This window comes from Mustela lutreola, chromosome 5, assembly GCF_030435805.1.
Source record: "Mustela lutreola isolate mMusLut2 chromosome 5, mMusLut2.pri, whole genome shotgun sequence".
NCBI classification, from domain to species: domain Eukaryota; kingdom Metazoa; phylum Chordata; class Mammalia; order Carnivora; family Mustelidae; genus Mustela; species Mustela lutreola.
Window position 1 is genome coordinate 58,711,871 of NC_081294.1, and position 21,880 is coordinate 58,733,750.

At 45.1% G+C, this 21,880-nt stretch overlaps 1 protein-coding gene across 1 annotated transcript in view; it reads right to left on the minus strand.

Moving 5' to 3' along the window:
- SLIT3 (slit guidance ligand 3) overlaps window positions 1-21,880 on the minus strand; it is a 589,205-nt gene that overhangs the window by 140,421 nt on the left and 426,904 nt on the right. The window contains exon 6 of the mRNA XM_059174255.1: window positions 14,185-14,256. Within this exon, the coding sequence (XP_059030238.1) occupies window positions 14,185-14,256 (72 nt within the window). The remainder of the gene's footprint in view (window positions 1-14,184; window positions 14,257-21,880) is intronic.

Genomic DNA, 21,880 nt, shown 5'->3' on the forward strand with positions numbered 1-21,880 from the left:
GGGAAGATCTATACTGCCGGCCTGGGGAACGGGAATCACAGAGGATTCCGGCAGGCAACGTGAGGGCCTCGGAAGGAGGGGCTGAGGGCTCACGGCCACTCCGACAGCGAGAGAGGAACGAGACTGAGGATGCTTTAGATGCCTGCTCCCTTCTCTGGCCTGTACGTCAAAGCAGGGCTGGCGTGTCTTGGTCTTGCTTGGTGGCTGCTGACTGATCCACTGTGGCCCCAGGAATAAGGCCCGTTGCTGGTGACCAGGCCCTTCCACATGCTCCTAGGTCCTGGGGATGTGAATGCTTTGGGCTGGCTGAATCCATGATAACGGGGGTAGGTGGTGTCTCTTTGTGGCCTGGCTACAGGAGAACACACACCGAGTGCCCACAGAGGTTAAGGGAGGCATCCCCCCAGCCCAGAATCTCTCCCCTACTCAATGACTCAGTCATTTCTGGAGGAAGCTCCCCTGAGCGTTCCCTCCTATCACTCAGCTGTCCACTTTCTGCTTCGGCCGGAGGCTCTAGGAAACTCTAGAAATCAGGAAGAGCATACACACACGCATCCTTTGAGAAAATCTAAACTGAACGTTATCGGTTCTGCCACGAACTCTCTGCCTTCTCATCGGTGAGACTAGCGAAGTCTGTGGCTTGGAGGCGATCCTGCCGAGATCCTCCAGTAAAGATGTCAGTGAGAGCAAGAACAACACTGATACTAATTATTAAGGAGTTGCTATGTGAGGACACTGGGTTGAGCACTTTTCACATGTCATCTCACTTAATTCTCCCCACAATGCTGAGGTAATCCATTCCATTTTGGAGCCTCAAAAGATCTGCTCTGACCACAGCTCTACAGTTGTGGAGACGGTGTTCAAATACAGGGAAGCGGGATGCCAGGGCCTGATTTTTTTTACCGTTGTGCAAAACTGCCTCTCACGGGATGGTCTGACAGAGGCTGGCTGCCCAATTTCCATGCCTTTTCCAAGGCCAAGATGAGTCCTAGAAGCCAGTGCTGTGCTCAGCCCTCACAGGCTTCCACGTGGTGGGGACCATGGCGTTTCCCTCCCTGCCAACGCTACTCAGAGGCACTAGCACGACCTGAGCCTCCTCTTGTCTGTAGAGCACAGAGCTCGGCACGGACAGTGAGGGCCCTGAGAGAGGCTACGCAGGAGAGGGGCGATTTGGTCTCAGAGCTCTCTGAGCTCAACGTCTGTCTCAACGCGTCTAAGCATTGTCAGCAGCCGCCCTTGCTGTTGGATCGGTTGGTTGGGATTTTTAAGCATTCCCCTCCAAATCAAGAGTACAGATCTGCTTCTTAAGCAAAGCTCATCTCTGGGCTGTTTGGAGCAGGTAGTGAGTCTCTGCGGGCAGACGGCGCAGGAGGACTGAGAGGGACGGAGGGAGAGAGGAGAGAGGATGTGGGAAGCCCTCTCTCGCACACTACCTGCTCTCCGGGACTATCCTGGGTGCTGCCTCTTACTGATTTCCTTGATCTCCCTGCGGACCGTTTAAATTAAAGCTCATAACCATTGTGTGGGCATATAATGAAACCAACTGATGCTGCACTGATTAGTCCATTACTCTCAACTGTTAGAAAACATAATGATCTCACAAGGGGCCTTATTCACTGACGTATAGCAGGCGAGCTCTCATTTGACACCTCAAATTAGCAGCCAAAGCAATAACAGCTGGGGTTTTTGTCTCAATATTTGTACCCGACTCTAAAGTGATTTGGCATCGGGTGAGTGTTATTTTTAAACACAGAGCTCTTACCGCCAAGTAACATTTTAAACGGTCTCCAGGTGTCATGTAAAACCTACAGAAATAAATAAAAACAATCAGCTGCCAATGTGAGTCTTTGATGAGACGGATTCCTGAACAAAAGGGCTCGTCTTTGGTTTTCCTTTCATTATATATTCACATTGTGACAGGAAGAAACTCATCTCCTTCTACCCAGCAGAGCCTCAGTGTTCAAAGCGGGGGCGGGGGGGATGCCTCCAAAATAAATGTAGAAAGTGGAAGATCAAAAGAGAATGACGCATCTTCAAATCCTGTCACTGCCCGGTCGGATGTCCGGTAGCTTGGTATTCCTGGGGCTCCAGTATTTTTGGTCCTTTAATTCTCCTTACTCTTTTTTTGAGATCATCACAGACACCGGCTGGTGGTGATTCAGAATGATTTCACTGCCTCCCAACGACCAATTTAATTGTAAAATATACCTTCAACAACAAGAATGTGTGGCCTCTCCCGGTTCTGTTTCGTCATCCATGGGCTGGGAAACTGGACGATCCATCTTGTCTACTACATTATTTAGAAATCAGGAAGTTGCCAGTGTGCCAAGAAGTCCACAGCGGACTGAGAATGGAAGAATGACCTCCAGCTTACATAACTGAACAGGTGAGCGTGCAGTCAAGGGGGGGCGGGCTTGGGGGCGGGCAAAGAGCGATTCCCCACCTCAGCCGCATTTCAGCCCATAAGAGAGGAAGAAGGGGGAAGTTTTTCAACGCCCACTAACGGGGACACAGAGAGAGACGAGAGGACACGCCAGTTTTGCGCACTGTGGTACAGGCAGGGCCTTTCCCAGTGTTTGGCACATAGAACAACTTGATAAATATTTCCTGCATGGATGGATGAGTTTCCAAATGTGAAGGGTCATGCTTTCGGCATCTTTTCATCAAAATAAATTTCCACTCTGAACAGCCGCCTGCGCTGATCCAGGAGTACAAACTCAATTGCCTGCAGGAGCCAGGCTTTACATCTGAGTAAGTGGGTTGCGTGGGGTCTGCAGTAAACCCCGCTCTGCCACCTGGGATCCTCACTTCTCGTTTCAAAGGCTTGTTGCTATGCCGGAATGTGGGTGCACCTGCTGTTGGTTGTTCCTCTTTGTTGTGTTTTTTTAAGAAAAAACCAGACATGTAGAATTTTTATGTGAAGTCTCCTGTTTTTTTTTTTTTTTAAATATTGGTGATTAAATCATATAAAGGAACAAAAGTCACAATGAAAAATAACTTGGGTTTGGCTTGCAGATGACAGTTTTTAGTCTCTGAACCAAAAAAAAAATCAATTAAACAATTTGAATCATATATATATCACGTATGTATCACACATACATCATATATGTATATTCAATACATATCCTATATATAACACACTCTGAGACATGTTGATATATATAAATGTAGGGTGTGTGTGTGTGTGTGTATACACATATGTATATTTATACATAAAATTGAAGTATGTTCATGGTGAAATGTGGTTGACACCTTCCTTCCATACTGCAACTCCAGGAGGGCAGCCACCAGGAACCTACCATTCAAAAGAACTATCTTAAAAAAAAATATATATATATTTCTTTATTTATTTGACAGAGAGCACAAGCAGGGGGAGCAGCAGGCAGAGGGATAGGGAGAAGTAGGGTCCCTCCTGAGCAAGGAGCCCGACGTGGGGCTTGATCCCAGAACCCCGGGATCATGACCTGAACTGAAGGCAGACGTTTAACAGACTGAGCCATCTAGGTGCCCCTCAAGTGAACTATCTTAAGTGATAAAAAAAATTATTCAAGTTTCTTCCACCCCCACCCTCTCCAACTATCATTACCTGGAGACAAAGAGTCTTAAGAAAGTTTCTGTTTATAAGGGTAAGTCTGGGTCCCACCAGGAAGGTGTGCTCTTGCCAGCTTTCCACACACCGTGCATCACTCTTCTGGCCAAATCTGTAAGTTATTTCTTATGTACGGTTTGGAGTTAAGCCACAGGGCGCATGAGGCTCTGTTCCTGGGCTTAGATGCTGGCAAGGTCCAGGTTTACCCTCTGATATTTACAAGGGAAGGGCTCTCTCAGGAAGCTAGACACAGTTTACTTGGGCTACTTGGGTTCAAAGAGATGCAGGGTGCTTCCGCGTCCAGCCTCTGATCATCACTGGTAGCCAGGATCAATGATGTAGAATTCAATCTCTTCCCAGACTGCCTTCCTAACAGACAGCAACCTGTTGGCTACTGTGGTGGTCATCTCCCAAGCAGTGGCTGCAGGACTACAGGGCCCTAGAAAGGGAAGGTTTTGGTCTCCATACTGAACATACGCTGTTCTCTCTGGAAAAATGCTAGAGATTAAGAGATGATGGGATGGATAGTGCATAGAGACTGGCCTCACTATTCCTCGTTTCCTTTCTGCCAATACAGGGGAAAGGTAGACGGCAATACAGAGCACTGGATAAAGAGTCAAAGGCTTGGTTCTTCTGTGAAATTTTTCTATGGCAATGTGTAAGTCACTCAACCTTTTGGGGGGAATTCCTTTCTCTTAAAATGAAGCAGTGGGACTAGTTGACCTCCAAGGTCGTTCCAAGTTACAGTTCCACTCAGCTTCTGCGGGGTTAATGGGTTTGCTTCCCTAACTAGATCTCTTGTCTCTATTTTATGTATGGAGAAGGGACGGGTCCAGACATGGGAGCGATTTTCCTACCCAGTTGACTTGGTGGAAACGATTTGCAAGGCTGAAAAAGTGAATAATTGGGATCAGGAAACTAATTCTCGCAGAGACAGAAATTCACATGGGTGGGAGACAGTTTTAATAATCATACTCCTGGGTTTTAATAAAAAAGGGTCTTTTGCAGGTCCAAGATCCAAATGGTTAAATTCAGAAAGAGAAAGGACAGAGCTGGGGGGGTGGGGGTGAGGGGGAGTGGCAGATATCTCAAAGTATTTAACTTCAGAAAATAGACTGTTTAAAAGTGTCTCTTAATGAAGGTGAAACAGCCCCAGTGACCTGGAACAAAGCAAGCAGGGAAACAGGCATGGTGGGAGCTGTGGGGACTTGCAGAGGCCAGTCTTGTCCAAATGGGGTACTTACTCGCCACTCAGCTCTAAACCTGAGAGGTCCAATGAGGTAGCCACAAGCTGAAGGTGGTGATTTCAATTTGGATCAATTAGAATGAAATAAAAATTCAGTTCCTCGGTTGTATAAGCCACACTTCAAGTGTTCCAGAGCGACACTGTGGTTTGCGGCCATCATGCTGGACAGCACAGATAAGAGGCATTTCCTGCACCACACACAGTCCTATGAGACAGCGCCACTCTAGACCATCAGAGCCACATGCCGAGGACTGCCCCAGGTTCCAGATATTCTGGGGAAGTTGAAATTGTATAACTTTTAAATAAAATTACCTGGGTTTTAAACATTGGCAACAAATTCTACTTTTTTTTAAACACCGCAAAGACTAAAACAATAAAAAAAAAAATCACACTCTCTATCTGAAGTTTTCAATGAACTATGTGCCAATAGATGGGATCCTCTGATTTAGTTATAAGTCAAATGGGAATGGGTGCTCTAGAGTTTCTATGAGTCCAAAGAGTCCAGAGATGACCTTGGAGAAACAGAATCAGATTCCCTCCATCCTTTCTCCTCCCCATCCCCTGTTTCTAAGCCCTTTTGCAGATAAAAAAAATGGAAGCTGAGAAAGGTACAGCTGATGCTCTGATTCTCCCCCAGCCCTGCATCTCCACGTCGTCCCCATGCCATCCTCCCCTCCACAGAGCCAACTAGCAGGAAGGGGTGGGTCAATTTCCTTGGGTTCCTAGGACCTTGACCTTCAAGACACAGTTCTGCAGAGTAATGGACTCTTGGCCACAGGTGAACTGAGCCAGCCAATATTCTGCAACCTGGATGGAAGTGGAGGCTGAGAAAGGGGCAGGTTCAGCTCTTCAAGGAGTCACAGGTCCCTGGCCTGGAGACCCTTGACAGCCATGAGATAAGAGCTGGACAAGGGCACGATGCTCCCTGAATACACTCACACACTGGTCACTGAAGCCATTGCTGGCTGCTGGGGAAGAGAGAAAGGAGAGAGGCTGACCATCGGCTCAGGAGTGCGTTTGCAAATCGGTGTGGAAGCTCCATTTGGGGAGTGAACTGACCCCTGTGTGCACTTGGTAGCTCTGTGGTGTTTCCCCACTGGCCTCCTCATCTTGCCCCCAAGAGCAAATTCTCTGGAATCTCTTTTGAAAGATGCAGTTATTTTTCTAGTTCATTTAAGGTGGGATAAAGCAAAGCTAGTTTGTCAAGCCAGAATTTCAGGCCAGAGACCTGGTGGCTGGAGGAGTCTGTGGCCGCTATGAACAGTAAGACTTCCAACACCTGATTGCACCTAAGTGGTGCTCACGGGGCACCACTTACCAATTCCCAGATCCTCTGTGCTCAAGAACAGTTCAACGACCTTCACCATATCCTCTTAACCCAGGAACGTACACCAATGCATTTTCAATCCAGAGACTAAACAGGACTTTAGTTAACAGGAAAGTACAATCGAATGGGAACCCTTAGAACAACCTCCCCCACCCCAATTCTAGCTACTTGAACTTTAAAGTGCTGCGTATTTAAATGGGGGGAAAAAAAAAACCAAGCCAGCCATTTTATGAACATGGCTATGACTGAGCCTTGAGCCTGGGTTACTCCGAAGGAGGGGTGTGTGTTGTATGGCCCATGTGAGCATTCACAGAAAACCTGGTTCCTTTCCTAGGATCCTGGGAGTTCAATGGAAGTTACTGGTGCCTTCCACAAAGTGCAATTTTAATTCTGATTGCCTGAACAAATCACAATTTGTAGCACAGTACCAAAAAGAATCATATTCTGGCAGTATTTTAAGACTTTGAGTAGGCAGTGACAATTCTATGTTCAAAGCTATGTTGTGACGAAATACCTTGATTCCAAAAACATTTTCAGCTCCTAGAGAAGCCCAGGTGAAACACCTTGTCAATAAATGAAAACAAGTCTTGTCTGTTAGAAAAACACCACTTTTGGGGGGCACCTCTGTGGCTCAGTTGTTAAGTGTCTGCTTTCAGCTCAGGTCATGATCCTGGGGTCCTGGGATTGAGCCCCGTGTCGGGCTCCCTGCTCTGCAGAAGGCCTCCTTCTCCCTCTCCCACTCCCCCTGCTTGTGTTCCCTCTCTTACTGAGTCTCTCTCTGTCAAATAAAACCTTTAAAAAAAAAAAAAAAAAAAAGGAAACACCACTTTTTACTATGGCTCTAATTTTGTTCATAGGTAATAAAAAAATAATGCCATTTAGCTGGAGGAATAAAAAAACAAAGGTAATGTGAGAAATGTGCTGTTTCAGTAAAATACTACATCATTCAGTATTTAAAATAATTTTGGGACAATCACAGCTTTCGTTCTATTCAGGACTGAAGCGTAACAGAATCTGGAGGCTGGGGTGGAGTAGGCTTCCATTTGGTTAGTTAATTTCAACTGAATTTGGTTCCATGTACTTTATCTATCTATCTATCTATTTATTTATTTATTTTTAAAAGTTTATTTATTTGAGAGAGAGGGAGAGAGTGAGCCCTAGAGGGTGTGGTGGGGAGTGGAGGGGACAGATGGAGAGGGACAAGCAGACTGCCTGTTCAATAGAGAGCCCCACCTGGGACTCGATCCCAAGACCCTGAGATAATGACCTGAGCTGAAGGCAGATGCTAAATGACTGAGCCACCCAGGCACCCCAGTTCCATGTACTTTAAATGACCACCTACTTTGTTTCAGGTTTGTGTGAGGTTCTAGGGTTAAGGCAGTGAAATAGTGCAGGCATGTCCATCTTCGGTTGTGGTGAGCATCCTGGTTGGGTGTTTGTTGTTTGCTAGACTTAGACCTATGGTACCTCCTTCAATCCATGTACTAGCCTACAGGATGGGTCTTACTGCTTCTATTTCTCGATGAGGAAACGAACCCCAAACCACCCAGTTTGGTGAAGCTGGACTGGCAGCCAGTCCTATGGGAAGACTCTAACACCCCCAAGGTCAACTGTGGCCTTATACCTCCAGGGCCAGGGTGGTTCTGTGGAATTGGATGTAATGCTGATTAAGCTAAGGTCACAGGTTTAGATCTGAGCACCCTGTGGGTCAACTTTTGAAAAAGAAAAACTATCATTCCTGAATCATTATGGGCATTTATAATAGCCTGTAATCCTATTAATGCATATAAATGTTTCTTTGATATATGCGCTCCAGAATGCATTTAAAAAATTTTTTTTGTAGCAGAGCAGGGAAGTTCAGGGGCTCAAACACCAGGCAGAGCTTGATTTGCTATTTGAAGAGCAGGCCCAAGTACTTGCCAGGGGCACTTTGGGAAAGTCATTTAGCTTCTCTGAGCCTCAGTTTCCTCCTCAGAAAAATGAGATTTAGAGGTTCTACTTTGTAAGGCTGTGGTGAGGATTTGCATAAAATGCAGCATTCTAGTATCTTGTCATAGTCCCTGGAAGATAGCAGACACTAAGAAACAGAGGCGACAACAGTAATTATAATATCTATAGTGACCATACTAAAAATTGTTATCATATCATTGTATTATATGTTGTTAATTACTATTTGTTAATCATAGCATCTAGTTCTTCACCCAGAGGAAGCTCGGCTGAAGTGGAGGATAGCTCTCCATTCCTATAAAGCTCTGGGTTTTCTGTATTGGGCCGACAAGATCTATAACATCCTTATACCCAATGCCCAGCACCCTTCAGCCAGGACAGCAAGCCCATGCTAGAGGAGTAAGCACACCCTGATCTGGGTATCAGGTCTATTGTTAATTTCTTGTCACTGACTTCTTCTTAGACTAGCAAAGGACTTTCTTCTCCATCCTTCTGTGTCTACAAGTAGGGCTTGGAGTCAGGCCATGTTGTACCTGCAGGCATGTGGTTGAATATCTACCCTAAAAATCTGGTCGATTCCCACCCACCACTGCTTTAACTTGTGAATCGTTCTTCTCTAAATGTGGACCAAGAAGGAGCTCAGTACATGGGATAGTGAAGGGGTCCAGGAAACAAGAAACTGGGTGGGGCGTGTTTATCTCACTTCTCATCAGTTGCATAGACCCAATGACAATTTAAAATCAAAGGGAATTTGGAGGCTAGTTTAACTCTTGAGAAGAACTTTCCAGAAGATGGGGTATGAGAGATTCCTGCTTGTTTCTGTGATGTCCTCGCTCAGTTTGGGGATCCTCGACTCCATGTCACTTGGTTCTGCTTATACATGTCCATTCAACAATTCTGGTAATCTCTGGCCTCTAAACTTTGATCTGCCAGAGAACTGCTCTTCTGAACCTTTACTGACTACTGAATCTGGCACCTGGCACTATGCTGGCACACAGTGTGTCCTTGCTTCTTGGATGGATCATAGCACGTTCCACCCCGGCTGGTAAGTAGCTGAAATGAATGGAGATCGGTGGGAAAGGAGAGTCTATGCATCCCTTCTAAGGAGGGAATGTGCTCTTTAGCCATAACTGTCACAGTGCAGAAATGCAGCCCAGGGTTGCCAATGTTTCTGGTTTACCAGAAACCCAAAGCTGGGCACCTGTACTTTTATGAAAAATTTTATAATTTTAAAACATGAGATGCTAATGTCAATTAAATACTCCACAAGATTGAAAAAAAAAAAAAAACTCATCTGTGGATGCAACATAGTCTGTGGTCTATCTAGTTTGCAACATCTGGTTTCCAGAGAGCAGAAATCAGGATCATTCCTTGATTCTGTCATGTACTCAAGTCTGCCTTCCTCCCCAAATCTCCTAAATAACATACTTAATAATGGCTCTGAAAGGACAGCTGTGCTTGGGATCCCCTGTCTTACTGAGGGTTATTTTTCTGGACTGCCTAGTTGCATGAAGATGTCCAGTGTGGGCAAAGAGCACAGGATCAGGGGTCTGCAGACCCAGGTTTTAGTCCCCTTGCTGCCACCAACTTGCTGTTTCCCTTGACAAATCCCTTGGCCAGAGCCTGGACCAGGGTGAGGGATGGGGGTAGATACCCGGGTGCAAAATGTTATATGGCCCAGGCCACACTCCTGCCTGTTCTTGATCTCTCTGTGTCTTATCTCCAAATAAGAGGTCATCCTGAAGGTCCTTATAGGCCCAGCTTATAATAAAGCCGATGAATTTCCAAAATTGGCAAGTGACATAAATGAAGGGAGACCTTCAAAACAACGCACGCTGGTTATCTGCAGATGTGTTGGACCTGCATGCAATTTAGCGGGTACCGTGATTTATCAAGGGCAGGCCACTCACTGGGGTACGTGAGCATTTTCAGGCTATGCTCCCGATAGCTTTTGCACGGCATTTTTGGCAGCGTATATCTATTGAACTTCTGATTTGCTGCATGTTGTCAGGAAACAATGTCTGAAAATACTTTTTTCCTCTCCCGCAGGACTACTGAAAAAAATTATTTTATTATCTAGGTTTTCTTGCTTTTGTTTTCTTTGTCCACACTCTTAATTTTTTTTTTTTTTCATTAAACATATTTCTGGCCCAGGACAGCACGGTGGGCAGGGAGGTGCCTGGCTGTCCTCCACCTAGCTGGCCAGGAAACCAGCTCAGAGAGCTCTGATGGAGTGGCTCCTGATCACACAGGGTCAGAAATGCAGTCTTGGCATATGCAACTGCAGTATAACCCCAACTTGGAGGAGACCGAGTATGTGAATCACCGAATGTATAGAACAGGTGGAAAGGAAAGGCCAGTGATTTGGGCAACAGAAGGCCATCTGAGTCATAGCAACTCTTGGTTCAGAACCTTAAGGCCATACAGAAAGCTGGGGCCGGATCGTTGGAAGAGCCCGCAGACCACTGAATGACAAAGTCAACTGGTGACGTGCAGAAGCGAGAAGAAATCACCTCTGGGACTAGAATGTAATTCAGTGAAAAAGCAGGACTCTTTTCTTTCCCTGGCAAGTCTGATTTACCTTCAACTTTGTGGGCGTCCACTAACGGGGTAAAGGAAATGACAATTTCAGAAGCATGTGGGAGGCTCCACTACTCTCCTGGGCAGGACTGTGAATCGCCGCTAGCTCGCATAGCCCAGCTCTCAGGGGCCAGTTCGCACTAGCCTGTGGCACCCACTGGCCACGCTTTCTGGGAAGCCGACGCCTTGAGAGCTTTGGCAACGCAGATTGGGAAAGCAGCTTGGTAGGACAGTTAGTCACATGGGCTCTGCCACTTATTAGTTAAGCAGCTACTTGGCTTCTTTGAGATGGGTCTTTTGCAGAAGGAGGGCTGTGAGGATGTTGAGGGAGAAGGTCCATAAGAGCACCATGGCCACCGTCGGGCACGAGTTACTGCACAGCACATGCTTCCAAGGCAGTACCCTCTGCGCTGTGATTCCCCCCTCCGTGTGGCATGGGGGCTTTGAGAAGTTTCACCCGCACTATGCTACTTTCCTTAGTCCCTTTTCTGGCTACCTGGGAAGGGGAGAAGGGGGTGGCTCTTTTCCTTTGTTCCCCATATTCTGTGCAAGACATCCCCCACTGTGCAGGAGCCAAAAATGAGGATGAAGCGAGCAGCTGTCATAGCCTTCTCCAGCCTGGTACCCACTCCTCTCTCTCTACCTCTACCAGGGGTTCTCACGGGCTCCCCTCAATTCCCATGATGTGTCCTGTAGGACCAACCTCAGCCTGGATGGGAAGAAATTTCACAGCAGTTCCACCCACAGAAAACAATGGAACAGGGGGATCCTATGTGAAGTATTTCCACCAATAGTTGACGTCCACAAACTTTCCTTAAGTTAAATTTGAGGGAGCTTTCCATGGGAGTTATCGTGAGTCTTTCCTCGTTTTTTTATTTCATTATGCTTAATGTCAGAGAGAAAACACCTAGAGTAAGACTCTATTTTGTCTTCTTAATTTGAAGACTTCTAAAGCTTTGGATAGCTAAAGATGACCTTTCTGGGGATAGTGTGTTTTGAACCTCTCTCTTTCAGGAACTTATTAAGTTAATATATGATGCCTTCACTTAGTTCCTATTTATTATTTCATTGTCAAGATTCTTTTCGGTGCCTAAGTTGTGATTACAGAGAATTGCTATAAAATGTCAATGTGCAGATGAGATTTGGAAGGTCTGGGGGTGGGGAGGGGAGATTCTTTCAATGGAGATGTTGGCTCCTGCCAATTCAGAATGGCTCACCATTAAGATAGATGGTTCCAAAGCCGCATGCCTCTGCTGGAAATTAAGAACCCAGGGAATAAATGATTATGATTAATTTTGAGTACTTAGCCATGTGAAGCCAAATGAGAGTGTCTTTAAAACAAAGCTATTGATCTGGCTTTGTTTGGAACTGAGAAGATAAACTCATCAGATCCCGTGATCTCTTTGTAAAAATACGGAATGAGAACTTTTTTTTTTTTTTAAACCCCACCATAGGCTTTCAAGCTTCAAGTTTGAGAAACCTGGTGTATCAACATGCTATAATATACCAACATTTTAAAAATAGCAAACACTGGGGTAGAGAAGAGCAATCCAGTTCTGTCCCAGACAGGGGTTTGATGGGGATGAGGGCACGACAGGGAGGAAGTTAGGGGAATGGAAGGGACAGAAGCCACCTCTTCTTAAAGTTGAGGGAACAGACTCCGAGAGGTTGCATAGCTTGCCCAAAGTCCCACTGTGCCCAGGTGTGTCTGACTGTCCATTCCCATCCTCTCTCCCCCAGACAACCTTCTGGTGAGACGAGGCACCACTCCTAGTACAGGCTGTCAGGTTGTCACAGCTGTTCCATGGCAGCTGGTGATTTCCATTTCCTGGTCTCTTCCCAAGGAATTCTCTCATCTTCCTGAAGAAAGGGGTGACATGCTCCTGCATCCCTCTCCAGAAATGCTCTTGTGCTGGCGGGAAAATTGCACCTTACCCTTCCCAGCCCCTCTCTCCTGATCAGAGAAATCCTGGGTCACTGAACGGGGCTGGCATCCTCTCCCTAGCAGACAAGCATTTGTTGCCCATTCCGGGGTCAGAGTTTGGGTGAGAAGCCACCATCCATCTTAGGACTGACAGCCTGACCTCCCTGGCTGTGGGTCCAGCCGTTTCTGTCCCGGGAATTCGCGGCTTTCATCAGATTTCCGGCTCCTTGCAGTATCAGCATCCCCTTTTATTTCCCGTGATTCCTCTTGGAATCACCTTCCTCTCACACAACGTGGAGAGGCTTTCTCCAACCCGTGCCCACTGTCTGGGGGGCCAGGTGAAAAGAAAGGGACATTTTAATAAATCCATTCAGTCATTGGTTCGACATTTATTCATTCCTCTGGAAGTCAGAGATATATAACCTGGTGATTAGGTAAGGGTTTTGTGCTTTTTTTTTTTTTTTTTTTTTTCAGGGGGATGCTGAACAAATCCTACCCTATCCTTCGCTGGATAGAACTATACCATCAGAACTATTTTTAGAACCAAGCAATTACAGAATTTGGAAAGGGGAAGCCATCCGCAAGTTACAGCAACCAACCCTTCACTTTCCAAATGGGAAAACCGAGACTCTGAGTGCGGAAGGGACTTGCCCAAGGTCACACAGCCAATTAGGGGCTGAGTCAGGACCGAACCACACATCTCCTGGCACAAGTTCTACTAGGCTTTATTGCCTTCCTTTCTAGGTTTCTCCAAATCAGGGACCGCTGGAAGTGTTGTTTGAGTGACAACCATCAAAATGTTTTCTTACACAATTTAACTTCAGTTTGAATGACCCCAAGATGATTCCTAGCTGAATTCCACCCCCAACCCACCCCTGGAAATCAGGTTGGAACCACTGGAAAATCCAGAACACAGGAAGGCAGCTCCACAAGGTATGGGGGTGGGAGGAATTACACCTCCTCTCGCCTCTCCCCCACCCTGCCACTTTAAGGTTACTGCTTAAAGTTTGCACTGAAACCCGAGGCGAGATCCCAGGAGCAATGGCAATGACTAGACTTTACCAGGCTGTTTGGCATCCCCCCTGCCCCGTGCCAAGGTCCCTTTGTGATCCTGGGTAATTCCTACTGACCCCTTGGTGCTATCCCCTCTCGCATCTCCCAGACCTGTAACCTGTCTCTCCCCATGCTCACACTCAAACAGACTCTCCCTGAACGCCCTGGCAGGCGCCGGGGGGCTATTCTGGCCCATCTGTTCTACCCAGCAACAAATACCGCGGGAGCACCGGGGGAGAAAGGACTCAATTGCGACTTAATTAGCAGGAACCCCAGTTTGCGGGAGGTGAGAAATCACACTTTGCTGCCTACAAACACTTTGGCCAAGGTGAGCCAGAGGGATCTCCCGGTTCCCAATTTTAATAGCACTGCAGCAGAAGACACAGAAATGCAATCCACACGGACCCCCCCTGCACACACACACGCCCCCTCTCTCCTCCTCACAGGGACACACACACACACACACACGCACACACGCACACGCACACAAGGCAGCACCGGTCGCAAAATCAACTCACAGGATCTCCAGATCGCGCAGCGCCCGGAAGGCTCCATCTTCAATGCAGCTGATGTGGTTGTTGTCCAGTTGCCTGTGGAAAAGCAAGGGGAGGGCGTGAAGGCTGAGTGGGGGCAGCGCCGAGGAGCCGGGCGGCCCGGGCCGGGCGTCCCCGGCCACCCGAGTGCCTGTCCCTCCACCCCTGGCAGTCTCTGCTCGTCCCTGCCAGGAGCTCGCGCAGAGCCAGCCTGTCTGCCACGCTGCTCCGTCTCTGCTCTCTGACTGTTTGAGAGAACTACACAGACGAGCGCACCAAAGGCTGTCAGGTCTCAGTAAATATTAATTGCGCATTTTTTTTTTTTTTTTTTTTTTAGGCAGAAGGGAGTAATTTCATTACATTAGGGCATCCAATCCATTACGAGCTCTTACCGTCATGTCACTGAAACAATTTCATTAAGCTAAAGGCCTGTAAATCATTGGAGGTCACTGCTCTGCCCTCCGCGACCTCCCAGAATGCTTTTTTCCCTCTCTCCCTCTCCCTCGTCTCCCTTTACTGGAAGTTGCAGTCTTCTGCTCTGACACAGTGCTAAATCTCAAGGCTTTATCTGCCCAAGAGCAGCGAGGGTGCATGGGGAATATACCGATTCCAAATTAGACTCAACTAATCTAATTTTATAGTCTTTTTATTATTCTAAGCACCAAATGTCTGTGGTGGTTTGATGCCTCTGTGCTTTGTTATGGGGTCCATCTGGTAGGTCATTCTATTGAAGCATTTTCTGACTAACTACAGAGCCCCTCAAACTGCACCAAACCACCATCAACATTAAAGAAATCCATTGATGGAAGCATTCCTGATGGGGGAAGGAAAGGAATATTGTTATTGCCTTAAAGATGTACCACTTAAATTTAAATTGGGGAGAATTAAATGCACCTATTCTGGGACTCCTTTTTTATTTCCCTTTCCATCTTATGAGCACGAAAATAATGTCTCTTAAAAGGATGCCTTAACTAATATACATTCTAGTTGGGGACTGAGGTATTTTAGTTGAAAGATAATGAATATATACCATTATCCCTAAATCAATATAGGTCTTAAGTGTAAGTCGTGACCACGCTCCAATTCAAATCTCGCATTATATATTAGTCATTTGATTTCTAAAATAAAGGATGATAATACAGAAAACATTTATTGGCACCAGATTGTCTGTTGTATTTTGTGTGCAGAACACACCACGGTCTTTGGGGCGAATGGCCGAAAGAAGTACGGCTGTCCTGAAAAACTCCCTTATTGACTTTTTTTTTTCTTTTGTCTCAGAAAAAAAATCAGCCCCTCTCAGGTGAAGGGATTTCCTGATGCTGGAATTTTCATTTGTGACTTGTACTAATCTACCTCAACAACTCTGTGCAAAAGATGTGTCGACAATACGTTCAGTAACCCTCACGGAGGGTTTTATATTCTGCTGCAGGAAGGTGGATTAAACTTAAAATACTATCATCATCGAGAGACCAGATAGATATAGGATTTCTGTAAAGGCACATGAATGAAACACGTACAATCAGAATGATGTCGTGTGTCACAACAGATGGGCTCTGCCACGATATTACAGGGAACCAAGTCATCTCCATAAATGCCCCCGATATAAGATTTAGACATTTAGGGTTTAAAAATAAGCGGCAAATGGGTATCACAAGAAGCAGAAACACTCTTTAGGTGGACAACTTCTACATCTAGAATTCAAAGTTCTTACTGATGCCAACTTCCCAGTGTCCTCACTACCCGGAATTCTTCCCGAGTCTTTCTTAAAGTGAGTTTGCTGAATATCCTTTCCCAAGATTTCCTGTAAGTACTGGGGCTGTGGATTTCCCTGCAAAGGTTCTATTAAGGCAGCCTAGTCCTGCTGCCTGGTTTCTAGATTTATCATCAGTTTAAGGGCAGATGATCAACAATGCCTGCCCCACATCAAGGCCACCAAACCTTACCAAGCAAAATGCAATGGAGTTGGCTTTTGGCTCCAAGAAATTCTTCAATAAATATGCTGAATTCGGCAAAAATGGCCCCATCCACCTAAGTACAGAAGTATCTAAATCATCAGATTGAGAAGTCTGGGGTAGTGTACAGTGATGGCCGTTTGTGGTGCATCTGCTTCTGGGCAGACATTTCAGAGAGGTCCTTGCTATTAGAATATTATTTATTTGCTGGATTTGTGAGATGCTTCCTGTTGCTTTTCTTTTCGATCATGAGAAACCAAAAATGTACAGAATGTTACGTGGAAAGAATGCAGTTTACAGGGGAGAAGAGAAATTCATAGAAAGAAGGGAAAGAATGAAGAGGTAGAAAGAGATTAAAAGGGTGGGGGAAAGGTCAGGTGCAAAAGATGACAAACCAAACCAAGCCCACCGTTCAACGTTCCACCAGAGTCCTGCCCGGCGATTACCGGAGCAGCGGAAACAGAGTCTCAGGGAGGGACTTGCTCACTCTAAAGCTAAAAGCAAGGAAGGTCTCCTACGTGATCAGTTCTGTGATGTTTAAACAGGCTCACTGGGCGGCACAAGCGGACACCTGGTTGTATATTAGTAATGAGGAAAACTGAGCAGTAACAGAAGCATCTCTGTGGGTGAGTTTTCATAGATGCTCTTAGAATGTATGAAATGTACCAAAATTTCAAATATTTATGCAGAAGTGGGGTGTACATTTATTATAACCACGATTGCCTCCTTTTACTCTACCCACAGAGAAACAGTACCCTGGCCTCAGTCGTCAGTCATTTCCCATACGCGTAGTTTATCAGGGAAGTCTTCGGGGGTATGAGGCCTAGGAGGAGCGTGTCAAGCAAAGGAAAACCTGAGAATTGCTTCATGGCGCAGCTATTAATATCTTCATGGCACTGAGCATCAGAGTGTTCCGTAAAGGTCATTAATTGTCTGCAATCAATCCTGATATTTCATGCAAATAAGCTAGGCCCCTAAAGCAAAGTAAATACATACTTTTCTCAGACAAGGTTGCTTTTTCTTTCAAAATCACATCTCAGATACACAAAAGTTAGTCCCCAAGCACAGGGTCGGGGATGCGAAATAAATGCAAGCCCAGCATCCCTTGGCAGTTGTTTGGAGTGGAGCACTACCAAACACACAGAGATCCTTCTGGAGTTAAGGCCAAAGCCTTTGACTTAGCATTTTGCTTCTGAGGGTGGATGGAGGCTGCTGAACTGTGTTCTGAGCGCTTGGGTCAAAGGTCCATTTTGAAGCTTTGTAAGGGCTCTTTCAAAGGTCCTCTCAAAAACAAATTTAAAAAGCCCATTGCTCACTCCATACTCCGTTGCTCGGGAGGCATGAATGTGCAGAAGGAACTCTGGATATGGGAGCACACAGAACTCAAAGAACTCAGCAAGTCTTGGGATGCCCGATTTTCCCCTGGTAAGAGGTATATTTCACAGATACTGAATCCATTTTTATCACACAAAATGAACTGCCCTGGTGCCTAGCACAGTGCCAGGGACTTCCCAGCTGGCCATGCTTGGTTGCACAGTGAGTCCTTCTACTGAAGGTATGGCAAGGTGGGGTTCAAGCCATGAGCTATGATGTCCTGGCTGTGGCCCTATGTGATGGAGCATTCCTTCTCTGACTACACGGGGAGCATTCTGCCACACAGACCTCCGCTGGGGGAGTATTTGGAGAGGACTTTTGGAATAACCTGAGATTTCTGTGGTGAATATGAGGAGCGGGAAGGCAGTGGATGGAGGGAAGTTTGGCTGGTTTTTTTTTTTTTGGAGGCGACTTTCATCGTCGTCTACTCTATACAGAAAACTCAATTTGATTTACACTCTCCTGCCTGTGACTAAGTCTGGAAGCCCCAAAACATTCATGATATTAAATTAGCTGCTCTAATTTCCCTGGGCAGCTCAGGTTTCACCAAACAATGTGTGCTAAAATGATACCAGAGTCCATTTAGAAAGAACTCCTCCAACAAGAGCTCACAGCAGACTCCCTGAGAGGAGCTTCCCGACTACTGTATTTTTATACTCTGCGAATATAAACAAGTCCGCAAGAAAAGCCAGCATGAGTGAGGACTTAAAAATAATCTTCACCAAAGGCTGATGGGGGAGATAGCACTTTTGTCAGAATTCCCCTTCGTAAGCATAATATTATCGCCATTCATCTCCTTCAATCACAATTTCAAATTTCATAATTGAAGCAGAAAAGAAATATTTTTGCAGTTCAGAAACTTAAAGAAGCATATTTAAATCCTTTTCAAAGGGCTTAAAAAAACCTGATGACAATATTAAGAGCCATCTACCTATCTCCTAACCACCCCCCCTCACCCCTTCACTCCCCCCCCGCCAACAGCAACAAACAAATAAAGAAAATGTCATGATTTCCATGACGCTTTTGAGTCGCCCTGAGGAGAAAACACCTGAAAGATCTCCAGAAACAAGCTTCTGGAAGAAAAGTAGAATTCCCAACTAGTCATCTAGATGCAGGGTCTACATACCGAGGCACATCCATCCAGATGTGTGCTTCTCATGCAGATGTTCTGGGAGACCCCAGAATCTCTGCCCTTGGACAGTGAAACTTAGCCTAAGGGCACTGCTGCTCCAGGCCCCCAATCCAGTCCTGCGTGTGCTCCAGGACGGCGCAGCTAGAGGACCCACAGTCCTCATGCTAAATGGAGAAGGAGCTAAGGTTCAGAGCTCTTTGGAATTAAACAGTTTGCTAATTTCCAAGCAAAATGATCTACACAAAAGGTACACAATAAGGAGAAGGACTTCTGCATGAAATCCACAAGGGAAGCCTTAGAAGAAATTCAAAGCAAGCCTATGGGTTCCGAATCCAACAATTAACTAATCTGTAAGAGCAACTGAGGGTTAGTAGCTATTCATGCTGTGTTAGGTGCCTAGGATACAGAATGAAGTGTAAGACATCCTTTGAAAATTTCTGGAAGAAGCCGGCACCTGTGGTGTTTACATTTCAATTATCTTAAGAGGTCTATGGGAATTCTAAAACTAAACTGATCTAAATTTGTTTTTGATGAAATATATGTTTCTACATATACACACTCAAAGTATACTCCTTTTTCCAAAAGAAGAGAAACAGAGTGTTGTAACTATTAAAAAACAAAAAACAAAAAACAAACAACAACAGTAACAAAAAACCTGGGGAATCCGTGTTTTCTTAAAACAAAGCGAAGTAGCCCAGGTTTCTTTTCTTTGCATTATCCAAATGTCCTTTAAGCAGAGAACAAGGAATCCAGTAGTGATTCTTAAGGTTGTTTTTCTTTAAATAACAGTTTAACATTCTAAAAAATCATTATTGAAGAACAAATTATAGAAGTATTTGCTGCTGGCTGGGGTCTTCAAAAGAAAAAAAAAAGCTCAAGGTTATTTTAACTGGCAAAGGGGAAAAAATTATGTTCAAAAAGAAATGTATACACTCCATATAATTGAGTACTGGCCACACTTTGTAGGCAAATCAAACACTTGATCTAAGCCACAGTCTGCTAATGAATTGTCACTGCTTCTCATCATTAAGGAGCTACTGTAATTCCACATTAAAATGACATCTCAAATGAACAAAAAGAGGTGAATCTATTATTTTGCACATTTGGTACACTTGTCCACCAGACCCAAGAATACATGCATATTGATATGTTTACCGATCCATGAATTATTTATGTATCCACAATGGTTCCTGTCTATAGAACTGACAACTTTATGCCTATTTCCCCTACATAATAATTACATGCAATATCTCCCTACTGTATGCATGTAAATGCAAGTGCTTATTATAAAATTATATATATAATTTATAATATATGATACACATATAAATTATATATATAAATTTCATAAGTTATATAATTATTAAATTATAAAATTTATAACTACTATGAAATAGTTAAAGTGACTGCTGACCTCTGAAATTCAATGTGCCCATATCTGGTCATACTTACAGATACATTTAGATAATAAAATGATTGAGAGTATTCCAAAGAGTTCTACCAACTAAACCTACTTCATAAAGGACAGAATCCTAGGTTAATCAAGCTCTCTGATCAGAACACCCCGCTTAGAACTCAGTTAAAAACTGAAGCATGAATCTTTTCCAACAAGCCTCCTTGTACAGACTTTGCCACATGGCTGGCATAATACCTTTTATCAAGTACTATCCCTATTGCTGTTCAACATATGCAACTTCTCAGCAGAAGCACAACTGCATTCACTCCAGTAGATGCTCCCGAAACCAAGCCCTACAGTCATGCAAACACAGATGATGGATTAGCACAAAAGAGGCAAGCCAGACCTTGGAGAATAAAGGGGTGTTTTACACATCACTGGGAAATATCAATAACTCCACTTCTGTGTTTACATAGTTTCCGGTTTGTTGGGGATTTGGCAAATGACTTTGTGCTGAAAAATGCAGGGGGTAGAATCCCCGCAAACCAATTTTGCATGAAGGATAGTTGCTAGGAAGAAACGGAGCTCTCACTTAATTTGGGCTACTATCCATTTGAAACCAATTTCTAACATTTCTAGATAAATAAAACAAAAACAAAAACACCAACCAACCAAACAAAAACCAAACCAAACGGACACACCCTGTATTCAGGATGAGAGAGTTCTGTTCGTTTTGCAGCAACTTTAGACCACGGGACCAAGGAAGTTGGGTTCTTGTTGCAGAATGTGCTCTCACGGTTAGAGACTTGTCTCCAATCCATCCTTTCTTGTATCAACCTAATATTAGGGACCAAAGGGCTTCATACCCAGGATGTCCAAACTGCCAGGGTTTGCCTGGAACGTTCCCATTTGAGCCCTGAAACTTTACATATATATATATATATATATATATACATATATATATGTATATATATTTTTTAATTTACTTATTTGGCAGACAGAGATCACAAGTAGGCAGAGAGGCAGGCACAGAGAGAGGTTGGGGAAGCAGGCTCCCTGCTGAGCAGAGAATCTGATGTGGGGCTTGATCCCAGGACCCTGAGATCATGACCTGAGCCGAGTGCAGAGGCTTTAACCCACTGAGCCACCCAGGCGCCTGAGCCCTGAAACTTTTGAGACAGCCCTTTTCAGACAGCCCTGAAACTGTCTAAGTTCTAAGTCTGTACAAGGAGGCAAAGTCTGTACAAGGAGGCTTGTTGGAAAAGATTCATGCTTCAGTTTTTAACTGAGTTCTAAGCGGGGTGTTCTGATCAGAGAGCTTGATTAACCTAGGATTCTGTCCTTTATGACAGCCCTGAAACTTTTTGGGGACTCATCAGTCTTGGCAAACTGTAGTGGCTGTTCCCAGGTAAGGCCCCGGGGCCTGACTACATGAGAGACAGATGGACTCTGGGCACGTCACTTCTTCACCAGTGTTCCTAAAACCGTAAAAGGCGTGCTGATTCACAAACTCAGCCTTCAGTTAAGTCTACTCTAATAGGCTCCTCACTGCATCTCCTGTAAAATGGGCTGTCATTTTACAAACACACCCACAGCGGGAGCTCTGGAAGTTGCTGAGATGTCCTAACATACATTCCCAACTTTCCTCCCTGGGAATTAAAATGTCTTTGTACGAAGCACCAGCGCGTTTTACTGGCCTCCTTGCTGAGGTCATGAATACTCAGAGGCCAAACAAATAAAAGGCTGTCTCCATAGTGACTGGGGCAGGTTTGTGGTTTCCCTAGTTACACTCTTTGAGCAATAACCGTCTGGGGTTCCTCCCCAGTG